The sequence below is a fragment of the Beta vulgaris genome, chromosome 6, assembly GCF_026745355.1.
Source record: "Beta vulgaris subsp. vulgaris cultivar EL10 chromosome 6, EL10.2, whole genome shotgun sequence".
Lineage (NCBI taxonomy): Eukaryota > Viridiplantae > Streptophyta > Magnoliopsida > Caryophyllales > Amaranthaceae > Beta > Beta vulgaris.
The window spans coordinates 34,729,049-34,744,825 of NC_079207.1; the positions used below are offsets into that span (position 1 = coordinate 34,729,049).

General features: G+C 37.1%; 1 protein-coding gene across 1 annotated transcript; it reads right to left on the bottom strand.

Annotated features, from left to right (window-relative positions):
• Window positions 1–565: 565 nt before the first annotated feature.
• On the bottom strand, window positions 566–1,015 carry LOC125498696 (uncharacterized). The gene has a single exon (XM_048646950.1). The coding sequence runs from the start codon at window positions 1,013–1,015 to the stop codon at window positions 566–568; it is 450 nt and encodes a 149-aa protein (XP_048502907.1).
• Between the last annotated feature and the right edge of the window lie 14,762 nt (window positions 1,016–15,777).

Below are 15,777 nucleotides of genomic sequence, written 5' to 3' on the forward strand. Positions count from 1 at the left end.
GTTGTTGTTGTTATTATTATTATTATTATTATTATTATTATTATTATTATTATTATTATTATTATCATCATTATTATTATTATTATTATTATTATTATTATTATTATTATTATTATTATTATTATTATTATTATTATTATTATTGTTATTATTATCATTATTGCTTTAATTTATTTTTATTAGTATTTTTATTCTCATGATTATCATCATAGCTATTTACAAACTTATATACTATATATCAATCATAATGCTTATAATAATAAATCATTTATATAAATCTTGAAATTGATCGTCCACTCGTGATTATTGTCGTTGGTTATTATATATAATATTTGAATATACGAAGAGTCGTTCTATTCTTTTACACATTAGAGTGGTTTTACGCAGTTGATTAGTCGAAATAGAGTTGACTAAGAGAATACACTAAATATCATGGTAAACAATTTTTTTTTTTGCTAAATCAAAGAAATATATTGCCAAACATTCTCAAACACAACAACCTACAGAGCAACCAAGGGAAGGCAAACCAACTAGGTTGGACCCCCTACCCCAAGGCCCTCACACCTCAGTACACACATACATTGCTAGTAAGATCTCTAAGCCAAGTTCTATTAACTTGAGAGACTTTTTTAGGGAGAACACTATAACATCTTTCTATAACATCTCTTTGTACTCTATTTACTGTATTATTCACAGAAGACACCTTTTGAGTCCAATACACTTCATTTCTAACTCTCCATATGTTATATACCAGTGCTCCCAGGACAGCAGCATAAATCTGCTTCTTAAACTTGGCTTCCTTGCATCTACTTATCCATTGCATAAACGAGTGTGCATTTAGATTATTCTTCTGAATTCCCATCCATGTGATAATCCTCCTGAGAACAGCCTTGCTGTATCTGCATTCAAAAAACAAGTGTTCTTGATTTTCCTCCTGTAGACCACAAATCAGACACTGATCTGTTGTTGCAATGCCCTTGTCATATAGTCTTTTTGTTGTCTGTATTCTGTCCATTTTCAACAACCACAAGAAAAACCTATGCTTAGGTCTTATCATTCTCTCCCATACATATTTGCAATGCCCTGTGTATCTTGATGAAGTTGCCTGTCAATATGTTGTAAATTGACTTGACAGAATATTCATTCATATTCTGTAACACCACTGCATTGATCTTGCTTTTCATCTCTTCTTTTACTTCACATATTTTCTTCCAGTACCAGCTACATCCTTGAGCAGGCTTGTAATCCCACCAAGTATCATTCTTCACATATAGTTCACTCACCCATTTGATCCAAAGATTGTCTTTTTTATTTTCCAGAGCCCAAGCATATCTACCCATAGTTGCCTTGTTCCAGCATTCTAAATTCCTAAACCACCTGCATGTTTAGGAGTGCACACCTTCTCCCAAGCAACATAACCCCCTCTGCTACTGAAATAATTTCCAGACCACAGGTATGCTCTACAAACCATCTGTATTTCCTGTATAACCTTCTTGGGCAAGACAAATATCTGGGACCAGTACACTTGAATACTGAGAAGGACTGCATTTACCAGCACCAATCTGCCCTGGTATGAGATGTTCCTGCTGCTCCAACTTCTCACTCTAGCTGTTATCTTCTCCACCATCATTAAACAGTCCTTCACTCCCAATCTTCTATGGCTAATTGGGACCCCAAGATATTTAAATGGTAGTTTGCCCCTAGAGAAACCTGAAACATTTAGAATTCTCTGAACATCTTCTGCCTTCATTCCAGCTGTAAAGACTTCAGTCTTGTTCACATTGACCTCCAAGCCTGATGCATTTGAAAAGTGCTTGAATCCTTGTAACATCAGGTACACTGACTTAAAATCACCCTTGCTGCATAGTATGAGATCATCGGCAAAACATAAGTGGTTGAGCTTTACCCCTGAGCATCTAGGATGGAATTAAAACTCAGACTTCTCTCCAATCATCTTCATTGTTCTAGACAAGTAATCCATTCCTATGACAAACAATAAAGGTGACATAGGGTCACCTTGTCTTAGCCCCTTTTTCCCAGCAAAATAACCATAACAGCTGCCATTTATTACCAGTGAATACTTGGGAGATTTTACACATTCCATTATCATCTGTGTAAACTTATCAGGAAATTTAAGAGCTCTTAACATTTCTTCAATGAACTTCCAATCTACTGAATCATATGCTTTTTTCAAATCCATCTTGATAATACAACTTGGGCTTGCCTTTTTCTTCCCATAACCCCTCACCATATCCTGGCAAATAAGCACATTGTGAGCTATGAACCTTCCTTTTATGAAAGCCCCTTGATTTTCAGCAATGATTTCAGGTAATATCCTGCTCAACCTATTACAAATAACCTTTGTAATGGTTTTATATATCACATTACGGCATGCTATGGGTCTGTATTCTGTAACATGCCCAGGGCACTTCACTTTTGGAATTAAAGTGATGTGTGTGTTATTAACTTCTTTAAGAAGCTTACCATTCAGAAAAAATTCTTGAACTGCTTGGATCACATTATTTCCCACTATATTCCAAGCATCTCTGAAAAAGTGTGTACCAACCCCATCAGGACCTGGAGATTTATCTCCAGGAATAGAGAATAAACATCTCTTGATCTCATCTCCAGTAACAGGCTCCAGTAATATGTTTTGTTGTTCTTCAGTGAGACACTTGCCCCTATTCATGATTTCCTGACTGATCTCTGTACTCTGATCTCTAGCAGTACCCAGCAGCTTCTGGTAATATTCAATGAATGCATCATTCACTTTCTCATTCTCTTGCCATACCCCATCTTTATCATGGATGCCATAAATTGTATTCTGAAGTCTTCTTTGCTTGATTGCTCTATGAAAGAGAGCACTATTTTCATCACCATTAGCCATCCAATCCACTTTTGCTTTCTGCCTCAAGTATGAGATATAGTTCTCATGAACTTTCCTGTACTCAGTAGCAGCACTGTGTTCCATTTCTCTGTTAAGCATGTCATTGTTCTCCTGCATTCTCTTCTGACACTCTAACAGCTTCTCATAGGCTTGTGCATCAGCAATTTGAATATTATCAAATCCTTCCTTATTCAACTTCTTCATTTCCTTCTTCACATTCTTCAGCTTCTGTACAACACTAAACATTGTAGTACCAGTAACTTGTAAAGACCAAGCCTCCCTAACTCTTCTCTGAAAATCATGAGCTTTGCTCCACATCTTGTAATACTTGAAAGGCTTATTCTCCTGCTTGATCTCCTTATGTACTCTGACCATAATAGGGCTATGGTCAAACAAACCTTCAGGCATGAACCAAGCTTCTGAAGTGGGAAACACCTCCAGCCATTGCTCATTACAGAGAGCCCTGTCAAGCTTACTAAACACTCTGGCTTCACCTTCTTGTTTGTTGTTCCAGGTGTAGTAAGCTCCAGTTGATTTAAGATCACTCAAGCCACATTTATCCACACATTCACTCAGGGGCAACAGATCAGCATCTCTTAAATTCCCTCCCATCTTTTCCTCTCTATTCATCATACAGTTAAAGTCACCTAAAACTATCCATGGGAGCTTCACCTTTGATTCAAAATCTACCAAATCCTTCCATAGACCTTCCCTTTTCTCAGCCTGATTAAAAGCATAAACAACTGTGCAGAAAAATTTTGTATTGTTACTCATCACTTCTACCATACAGTGAATAAGTTGAGCAGACATAGCTAATATATTAACATGGAAAGATGAGTCATTCCAAGCTAATATAATTCTTCCATTAGGATGGCAGGCTGAATTCGAACAAAAACACCATCCACTAAAGAGTTTCTGATACATATCACCCATTTTATTCACTTTAACTTTAGTCTCAATGAGACTAACTAATCCCAGGGCTCTAGTCTTAAGCAGGTTTTGACATCCTGTTGCTTATTAACACTAGAGATACCCCTGACATTCCAACACAAGATACTATCCATTTTCAGTGGGAGAGTTCCCTCTCCCTAGTTCACCTTCCCCTGCTTCACACACAATATTCCCAACAATGAGCTCCTCATTTTGCATATTGCTTAATATTTCAAATGCATTGTTTGTAGTTATTTTCCCCTGATGCTCCTGCCTCCTGTTCTGAATATTTTCCTGCTTTACCTCTTCAGTTTTATGGCACTCCCTACTTGGATCAGGAATTGTGACTTGCTCTGCAGTAGGCTTCTGCTGCCAAACCTGCCTTCTCACCTTTTCACCCTTGTCTCTACAATCAGCTTGTGAGTGACCTACCCTTTTACAGTTACCACAAATGGTAGGTCTCCTTCATAGTTTATTTCAAAAACCACCTCCACACCCTTCTCATTTATGAAATCCAGTTGATCAGGGAATTCTTGATTCACAGAAACCTCAATCATGACTCGAGCAAATTGTAGTTTCTCTCTTTTCTCAGTGGCTTGATCCACTTTCACAAATTTGCCCACTGGGCTCACAAGTTTCCTTAAACATGCTGGATTCCAATATTTGAAATCCACCTTCACCTGTATCCAAATAGGGAGAACCTCAAATTCCTCTTTCATTATATCCATATCCGGATCCCACGCCTTGATAATAAGTGGTTTATTATCAAAGAAATTCGCATTACCATTCAGAACCTGATCCCTACATTCCATCGTAGTAAATCTCACTATAAACACCCCTTTCTTTAACATATTGACCTTATCCACCTTCTTATTCCTCCATATTCTCCGTACAAAACCTTCCATCACCATTGGTGGAGGATTAGCACCTATTACATAACATATTATTGATGAACTCCAGAAATCCACTTCTGGTTGAACATCCTCCATCTCAATCTTCACAACATTTCTCTTCTCAGCATTCATACTGATCTCCTCTAAACGACTATCAATTTCATCAGGATCAGTATTAACAGAACTTACCTCATTATCCGATAATTGCATTATCGGAATAGGATCAACCTCCCTAACACTCCGATCAGCCCAGCTAAGCTTGCCTCGTTGCTCCTTGTCAATCTTCTCAGCGTTCGATATTCGTCGATGTTAACCATTCTGAGAACATCCTGTGGGATTGCTGAGTTTTCTGCAGCTCCAAGAGATCACTCTCATCATTATTCTTCATTTCTACCTCCATTGCTTGGACTCCAAGCAATTCATCCATTGATCTTCGTTTCTTTTGCATTCGAGTCCGATACAGGTCCTTTTGGTTTACATTGAGTTTTCTGTTGCTTTGATGTTCTCGCCATAGCTAAGATGATTGCATCTAAAGAAAATCAAAATTCCAGAAACTTTTACTGTTTCATTGGATAACCTAGAGAGAGGAGAGAGTTTCTCTCTCTAAACCATTTCTGTTTTTTTATGTGATATATGTTTAACTATCATGGTAAACAATTGATAAAGTGTTTTTACTAGCTTTTTTGTTATCATCCATATAATTATCGTGCAGACAAATATGTATATTTATGTCGAACTTAATGCTTTTAATAATATGATCCGTTTACAAAATCCATAACAAAATCAAAATGACCCGACAAGGAATTAACTGAAGTTGAATTGACATTCAATAGCGAATAGACCCGATGCTTCACAATGATCAAACTAAGGTCATTAGTGATTCAACTAGAGTACACTTGACTCTACCTAAGTTTACATGAAACCCAAACACGGCCTGCGCAAACCCGTTTAAGAAATGTCCACGGGGGACATACTCAGGAACGCTCAGACCTCTCCGGCACCCGACAATCCCATGATTCAAAATATGATCAACCCAGTTGAACAAAACATGACCAATCATGACCCGCAACATTGACTGTCAGAATCCTGACCCGTCCGGGTCTGACCTAGTTTATCGTGGGTATACCCAGAACTTGTTTGATAACCTATTTCGACACCACTATGGATAGGGGGTCATAGATAATGGATAGACGGTGAATTTGTACACCTGTCCTTTTTCCACCATGCATGCACCTCATCCATCCCATCTAACTATAAATAGGGATGTAATTATTCAGTAACCTAAAAGGCTAAAATAACAAGGTGTTTCCCTATCTGGACACTATTATTCTCTATGTACCGCTCTACACTCTCTCCCACCTTCAAATCTATCAATTTATCCTGCTCTATAAATCTTCACCTTCCCTTGCTACACTAGTCCACCACCACTCATGCAACCATTGCCACCATTACACACACCTCCATTCCCTCATATTGCATCCACCAATGATACCCATCATCGAAATTTTAGGACGTGCCACAAAAGTTTTTGCAGCCTCTAATGACCCATATGCATAGATTAATCTGGTGCATCTATAATTTTTTTATCTTTCATTTAAAAAGATAAACTTGTACATAACACGTCAAGGTCATTGTGAAGAGATGTCCGTAATGCGTCTCAATCATGACATCGACTCATTTAAGGTACATCCTAGCCATTGAAAAGGTTCGGCCAAGACATCTTCAAGGCACGAAACAACCATGGCGAGGACCTTGGGTAAAAATGTTTTAGGTTTGGCCAAGATATCTTTATGAAGTGTTTTGCACATAAACGAAAAAGGAAAAAGAAACCTTCAGAGAAATCAAGCACCAGATAGAGCGATGTTCTATTTTATTAATTCTCACTTACCTCATTCGTTACAAGTTTCGTAGTTTCAATACTCAGTGTCAAAATAGCTGACCTAGGGATTCTACCGTTGACCACGTACAAAGGTCACACTACTGAGCAATATTACAAAGAAGCAAGAAAAGAGAAAAGACCATATGGGCTAACGAAATATTCTAGCTACATGGTAATGGGCCTAGAGATGACTGGACTAAGCCATATCTTTCTACACTCCCCCCACTCCACCCAAGTGGGGTGTGAAGGTAGAGAGAGAACCCCAACGTGGCCAAGAGATGAGTGTGCTAGGAGACTGGGATAGGCTTAGTGAGGATGTTAGCAACTTGATCTTTTGAGGGTACATAAGTGGACTTAATGGACCCTTTAGTGACCTTCTCACGAACATAGTTGTTGTAGCTTGAAATATCAACGACTATAAATGGGACATATGGCCTCATCACAACCCTACATGCACTTTGTTGCTGCAATAAAGTACATGGCCCAGAACAATGTATGGACTAAAGTTCACGTTTTCTGAATAAAGGAAGTTGCATTAGCCCTTCTTCTGGCCCAATATGTACTTAGGCCCAGTAAAAACCAAGGGCATCTTATTATAATAGATGATGTACACTCTCCAATTAGTGATCGCCATGTGTCATAATATTATTGCTTAGCCAATCAGATGCTCCCAAATTAGGGTGATATCAAAGTACAACAGTCATTTCAGACACTATAAATAGTCCTTGAAATCAGGGAAAAGGTACGTTTTTAAGGGTATAATACTGTTATTCTGCCATAAATTCTCTCTCTCTACTTTCTCTCTCTAAGAGTTCCTTCATACTCCTTATACCTGACTTAAGTTACGGAGGGGGAAATACCACCCAATCCTCCAGGGTGGGTCCCTTTTTGCAAGTTTGAAGGCAGAGCTCAGGATCGGGTTTTGAGTCCAGGCATTGTTGCACAAGTCTCATATAGTTGAACCTACTATTGGGGATAGTAGTAATTATTTATGAGTCAAGCACTACGTAACATTTGGCGCCGTCTGTGGGAAGACGCAACAATGACTGATTGTCACTCATCCAATGTTGCTAGGAATAGAAGTTTTGAGATTCGAGTAGAAGATACGGTGGACGATGAAAGGCCACCAAGAGGAAAAGATAGGCCTCCTGCTGTTGCTGTTGTCAACCTCTCTGGACGAAGCAAGGAGCCCATCATTCAAGAAAATCTTGAGCGTCCAGTGACAGCTGCCCATCTGGAAACTATCCTGAATGATTTCCAAACCAGGATGGCTGATGTCATGGAGAAGCAAATCAAAAGCAATATGTTTTTTTTCCAGGTCAATCCAGATCCGGTCGTTGTAGCTCCACCTAGAAGGCAGTCTCAGAAGGGTCGTCTAGGAACAAGCCGGCCTGTAAGACCCCGTAATTTTAACCTTTTATTTTTGGTGTTTGTTTATTTTAAAATGACATTTTCCTTTTCATAAAAATAAATAATTTATCATTTGAATTATTATGGAACATATTATGAAAATGTGTATATATATTTATATATTGTGATATATTTATATATATTTATTTTAAGTTGTTAGATATTTGTTTTAAGTTATATTAGTTTGTTATTTATATGGGCATTTAGGATCCCGTTTTGTCGCGTAGCATTTTTGTAACGTTGTTGGACCGACTTGGGTGATGAAATGTTGCATCGCATGTGGCGTGTCATGCTAGCCGAAAATCAGCAATTATGGAATGGAGGATGAAGAGTTTTGGTGCATATGAACCTAACCTTTGAATATCTTGTAACCCCCTATTTAATTCCCCATTAACCCACCTTTATAATCACCCTTCAAACCATTGCTTAAGAAGGTTCTTAATCAGATTTTTGCTGCATTGTAACCCCATTTTTCGTCAACCCTTAGAGAGGAAGAGAAAGAGTTTTTCTCTCTTCTCGGATTTTCGTCCATTTTTGCACACCCATTTTGTTTGCATCATATCTCCTTCGTTTCTTATCCGAATTGAATGTGTGAGTAGTCAAAATCTATCACTCGGAAAGATCTTGCTCGTGGTACAATTTGTTTTTGAAGAAAGGGAAAGATACAACTATAGTTTTCGTTTCAATCAGACGAGTCATCAGGTTTTTGTTCCCTGTCACACCTTCACGAAAATAACCGTAGCCGGAGATTTAACTGTTGGATCGTCTTCAAATTTGGACAGAATGTTTATAACATACTGTGCTCGACTTTTACCTGAGAGATTTAAAATCCAAGCTTTTGATCACCGGGAATCATGGTCGGAACAGAGCAATGCAAAATAAGAGTTTTCACCATTCAAGAAAAAGGTAACTAGCGTTATTCTAGTTTGGTAGAGAATAGATTGTGAGCTTAGGTTGTTAGAATCGCGTTAGAGAATGTAGTATCATGCTAGGTGGAATTAGAGGATTTTATGATTGAAGTTACATGTAGTTTCATGGTTGTTGGTGTTGTTTTCATACCTTGGATTGCTACTATGATCATCTTGTTAAGTTTTGTTGATTAGTTTGAATTGATTCATTGGTTCACTTGGGCTATCTTTGGATTTTGAGAAGTTGTCATTATTGATGAGATTTAGCTTCATGTGAGGATGATTGGTGTTGTGTTTAGCATGAATTTGAGTTGGTTTGGACGCTGGAGGCTAGGTGTAAGAGTCGTTGAAAATTTGGTTGGCGAACGAGCGAAGCTTGCAAGCTACGAGCAGTCGCTGCTCGCGACTGCAGGGTGCCGCGACCCGCGACGTTCGTGGTACCTCGCGACGAGGGTCTGTCCCTGTGTGGTGTAGTTTTGATTTAATTTCTCTTTTTGGCTTACAACATGGATATCTTTGCTTGGTTGGTCTTAGGCATGTATGCTAACTGTGTTAGAGTAACTTTAGGTTGGTTTAAGTTATTATATTAAGGGTATGTGCCCTATTTTGTTGGGAAGCCTATGGTTGTTTGGTTTGGAGTATGTTGAGATTATGATTTTGTTGTGCATTCACACATTCGAACCTTGTTCGTTAGTGCAATTCGATTTGCTTGTATACCTTGTTGTGTATACTTATGAAAGTTGGATTAGATGGATTTTGTGTATACCTTATCGTTTTTACCTTGTGCTTGTAGAGTTGGATTGATCCTGTGGACGGGATGGTCCTAGGAATTTGTGTTTGATTGACCCTATGAACGGTATGGTTCTAGGAATTTGTGTTAGCTGATTCTAAGAACGTTATGGTTCTAGGTTTTTGTGTTTGGTGAATTTAAGAACGGTATGGTTTCTAGAGATATGTGATCCTAAGAACGCTATGGTTCTAGGAATTTGTGTGATGGGCCTAAGGGCGGCATGGTCTTAGGAACTTGAGTTTGATTATCCTAAGGGCGGTATGGTCCTAGTATTTGGTTACTTAACCTTGGGCGGTATGGTCCATTGGTTCAGTACGGGTGGTATGATCCGTAGAATTTAGCTATTCGAAAAGGGCGGTATGGTTCCTCGAATATGCTGGCTATTCGAAGAGGGCGGTATGGTTCCTCGAATATGCAACGTAGGCCTTGGGCGGCATGGTCCAATGAGTCTACTCACAGACGGCATGGTCTATTGTGTTTGAGCTTGTTGACCGCATTTGTTGCATTGTTGACAGGGATTTGGTGTGATGGTGGATTTTCCTTATTGGTTGCTTATGATTATTTGTACCTCGTTGAGAGTGTGATATCTTGATAGTGTGTTCTTGGATGTTGCTTCTAATTTCTTATAAGTTCATTATCTGTTCCTATTGGGCCTGGGAGAACTTCTAGTTACTCCTAGAAGACGATGTTTCCGCCATCGTCCTATTAATACTATTATTATTTTCTTTCGTTTCCGCTTTGAAATTCTGGGGTGTTACAGTTGGTATCAGAGCAAAACGCTCCTAAACTCTGAAACAAAGTTGCTAATAATTCTTTAGAACTATTAGTTAGCCATAGGATATAAAATTTGTTTAGAATTAAGTTTAGTAGTTTCACTATAATGAGAGTATGATGGGTAGAGTAAGTAAAAGGAAGCCTTATGGGAATATAGTGTGCTCTCATGCTTATTGAGCATATGTTATATGTATAGTTACTTGTATTATTGGTGGAATTAGTTTACCAAGTTTGTTAATCTTATTTGCAGGACCTCTTACATGTAATTTATTTTCTCTTTTATCAGAGTGCGCAACGGAAGCGAAGTAATTTATAGCCTTCTCCGTTTAGTCGTGTGTTTAATTTATTTTGTGTTTTGCAATTAAAGATAAACTTTAATTTTATTTTAGTATAGTCTTGTATGTTGAATTGTATTTATTTTATTTGCTAGTTGCTTGATAGTATATGTTATTATGTGAGATAGTATATACTTTCTGTTCTTTTTCAATTAAGTGTTGTTTTTTTATGTGAGTACTACATATTTGTTTTATTATTTACAAAACTTTCTAGTTTGAGTTTATATTCCAAATTATATTTTAGATCTTTGAACTTAATATATTTCATAACCATATTAGAGTTATTTTCTGACTTTCAAATTTTCCTATTGTTAATATTTTGATATACTCTTTTGAAAAACGTTTAATTTCAATTGTTTTATATTGGTTTGGTAAAAGAAAGGGGGTTATGAAATTGTCTTTCACGATATTCTTCAAATTTCTCTTACCGTATTTGACCATCTATTTTATAAATTTTTTTTTTTCCTTTTAATATTTTTTTTTCATGCTAATCCTTGTTTAGCCTTTAAATTATGGTTATAAGTTTTGTGGTCTTTGAAAATAAAAGTACTTTAATGAGTTGTCTTGGTGTTAGATTGAAATGTAGACACAAACTATTTTGTTTTAGAGGTTAGCATCCAATAACTTTTACTTTACTTACTTTTCTTATAAGCATTATTTTTTTTTAAACTCAAATGCGTGAAAGGATCTCGTTTACTACTTGTTGTTTCTTGTTTAAACATTTAATGCTTTCTCATTTTATAGAATTTTTTTGGTTGTTTTCATTACTTCTTATTCAATTATACGATTTGGACTGATCTGTTTTTATATTCTTTGAAAACGAAATTTATATACTCAGTCTAACTTTTTAAACTTGTTTGAGTTGATATTAAGTCATAATGGGTGATTCCTTTGACTTGTATGTTAATTTGATAAGTCTCGATTTTAAACTTGTTTGAGTTGATATTGGGTCATAATAGGTGATTCCTTTGACTTGTATGTCAATTTGATGAGTTGACACATTTCATCTGTTCTGATTTAATTTCCTTTTTCAGTTGATATTAAGTTTGTATTGGGTTATTCCAGTAAACTTTAATGTTGATTTGATAAGAAGGCTTTCAAATATTGTTTTTGTTGATACTAGGTTGCATTGGGTGGTTCCATGCACATTTGTGTCGACTTAGAAAATCTTGTAAATGTTGTTTATAATTTATTACTTATCAGCCTATTTATTATTAGTTTTTCGTCGTTGCGAAATTTGTTTTGAAGTTTTCAATTTCTTTTGCGAACTTTAGTTTTCATATATATATATATTTAGGAGGCGTACGCTCTTATAACATATGTCATGACTTGTGTTCGTAAGTGCTATTTTAGTAAAGCAGCTAGCTACTCTTTATTAAAGTGTTCTTATCTCTTTAAGTGGAGTATAAGCCCGTGTGGTTACCTCTATTTAAATTGGTTTGGGCTATCTATTTACGAACTTTTTCTTCTTCGTTTCTTTTCCACAAATATTTTTGTATGGTCGGATTTATTCTTATTATAATTTGACGTAAATATTTATTCTTGCTTCTTTCGCAAAATTACCTATAGTTTATTATGCAAACATTTTTTTTTCTACTTGTCTTTGGTTCTTTTACATTTTATAAAATAATTGTTGTTATCTTGCTTCTTTACTTTACAACTCTTTTGGTCTTCCAAAATAAATATATATTATTTGAGTTATCAAATTTTTATATATGATATTTTTTAACTAAAATCCATCGATTTTGTTTTCTTAATGTTCTTAATTAGAGTATTTTTTTGTCTCTTGGTTGTTATGAAGTTTTGAGGACGAAACTCTTTTAAGGGGGAGTGATTGTAACACCCCGTAATTTTAACCTTTTATTTTGGTGTTTGTTTATTTTAAAATGGCATTTTCCTTTTCATAAAAATAAATAATTTATCATTTGAATTATTTTGGAACATGTTATGAAAATGTGTATATATATTTATATATTGTGATATATTTATATATATTTATTTTAAGTTGTTAGATATTTATTTTAAGTTGTTATATTAGTTCGTTATTTATATGGGCATTTAGGATCCCGTTTTCTCTTATAGCATTTTTGTAACGTTGTTGGACCGACTTGGGTGATGAAATGTTGCATCGCATGTGGCGTGTCATGCTAGCCGAAAATCAGCAATTATGGAGTGGAAGATGAAGTGCATATGAAGCTAACCTTTGAATATCTTGTAACCCCCTATTTAATTCCCCATTAATCCACCTTTATAATCACCCTTTAAACCATTGCTTAAGAAGGTTCTTAATCAGATTTTTGCTGCATTGTAACCCCATTTTTCGTCCAACCCTTAGAGAGGAAGAGAAAGAGTTTTTCTCTCTTCTCGGATTTTCGTCCATTTTTGCACACCCATTTTATTTGCATCATATCTCCTTCGTTTCTTATCCGAATTGAATGTGTGAGTAGTCAAAATCTATCTAACATATTTATAACATATTTATCCGAACTGTTGGATCGTCTTCACATTTGGACAGAATGTTTATAACATATTGTGCTCGACTTTTACCGGAGAGATTTAAAATCCAACCTTTTGATCACCGGGAATCATGGTTGGAACAGAGCACTGCAAAATAAGAGTTTTCACCATTCAAGAAAAAGGTAACTAGCGTTATTCTAGTTCGGTAGAGAATAGATTGTGAGCTTAGGTAGTTATAATCGCGTTAAAGAATGTAGTATCATGCTAGGTGGAATTAGAGGATTTTATGATTGAAGTTACATGTAGTTTCATGTTTGTTGGTGTTGTTTTCATACCTTGGATTGCTGCTATGATCATCTTGTTAAGTTTTGTTGATTAGTTGTATCCTTGTTGTTGTTGTGGTTGAATTGATTCATTGGTTCACTTGGGCTATCTTTGGATTTTAAGAAGTTGTCATTGTTGATGAGATTTAGCCTCATGGGAGGATAATTGGTGTTGTGTTTGGCATGAATTTGAGTTGGTTTGGACGCTGGAGGCTAGGTGTAAGAGTCGTTGAAAATTTGGTTGGCGAACGAGCGAAGCTTGCAAGCCACGAGCAGTCGCTGCTGGCGACTGCAGGGTGCCGCGACCCGGGACGCTCGTCGTACCTCGCGACGAGGGTCTGTCCCTGTGTGGTGTAGTTTTGATTTAATTTCTCTTTTTGGCTTACAACATGGATATCTTTGCTTGGTTGGTCTTGGGCATGTATGCTAACTGTGTTAGAGTAACTTTAGGTTGGTTTAAGTTATTACATTAAGGGTATGTGCCCTATTTGGTTGGGAAGCCTATGGTTGTTTGGTTTGGAGTATGTTGAGGGCTTATGATTTGTTGTGCATTCACACATTCGAACCTTGTTCGTTAGTGAATTCGATTTGCTTGTATACCTTGTTGTGTATACTTATGAAGGTTGGATTAGATGGATTTTGTGTATACCTTGTCGTGTATACCTTGTGCTTGTAGAGTTGGATTGATCCTATGGACGGTATGGTCCTAGGAATTTGTGTTTGATTGACCCTATGAATGGTATGGTTCTAGGAATTTGCGTTAGATGATTTTAAGAACAGTATGGTTTCTAGAGATATGTGATCCTAAGAATGGTATGGTTCTAGGAATTTGTGTGATGGTCCTAAGGGCGGCATGGTCCTAGGAACTTGAGTTTGATTATCCTAAGGGCGGTATGGTCCTAGGATTTGGTTACTTAACCTTGGGCGGTATGGTCCATTGGTTCACTACGGGTGGTATGATCCGTAGAATTTAGCTATTCGAAAAGGGCGGTATGGTTCCTCGAATATGCTGGCTATTCGAAGAGGGCGGTATGGTTCCTCGAATAGGCAACGTAGGCCTTGAGCGGCATGGTCCAATGAGTCTACTCACAGACGGCATGGTCTGTTGTGTTTGAGCTTGTTGACCGCATTTGTTGCATGGTTGACAAGGATTTGGTGTGATGGTGGATTTTTCTTTATTGGTTGCTTATGATTATTGGTACCTCGTTGAGAGTGTGATATCTTGATAGTGTGTTCTTTGATGTTACTTCTAATTTCTTTTAACTTCATTATCTGTTTCTATTTGGACTGGGAGAACTGCTAGTTACTCCCCACTGATTGTGGAAGTTGTTGTATATTTTGCAGGTTATGTTGATGAGAATCTTCTCTGGTTTTGGGCTTTGGTTGAGTTGTGAGCATTAAAAGCTAGATGTTATAGGCCTAAACTTTTTATTAGTTTGATAGTCAGCTTTTCTCTTTTAGATATTACTCTAATTAATTTAATTTATTTGTACTATTTACTTATGTTGGTTTCTCACTTAGTTATGTAATTGCATTTCTTGTAGTAGTGACATTCCCAGAAGACGATGTTTCCGCCATCGTCCTATTAATACTATTATTATTTTCTTTCGTTTCCGCTTTGAAATTATGGGGTGTTACACGGCCTCCTCGGCAGGAAGTGTCCAAATGATTGTCAAAAGGAAAGCAGCCGGTGGTCAGTGAGCCACGAAGGAAGATGGATTGGAAGTTGGTAGTCGGACCTGGAGATAACATACCTCCCAGCAGTCATAAAATGGAGACAGATGCTAGAGAGTACTTGGAGGCTAAGAAAGCAGCTTCTCTTCAGCGCTCAGCTTCATGATCCACCCCATATATGCAGGATCCTCCATTAAGGCCGCCATCCAGAACTGTAGGAAGAACTCAAGGACCATCTGCTGTCCAGCCAAGGCAAGAAAAGACTGTATTGCAACCTATGGTGTATAGACGACAAGTCCAAGCCAACACATCCTCTAATCCTGTGTTAAAGGAATATCGTCGGGAGCACATACCCACTGAGGGTCATGCTTGGGCACTCAAGATTAACTGGTAGACTCCATTCTCGGCCAGAATCATGGAGACTCCCCCATACCCAAAGGTTAAGCTGCCTACGATAGAACCTTTTGATGGAACTACAGATCCAGACGATCATCTATCAGCTTACAAGCATCAACTG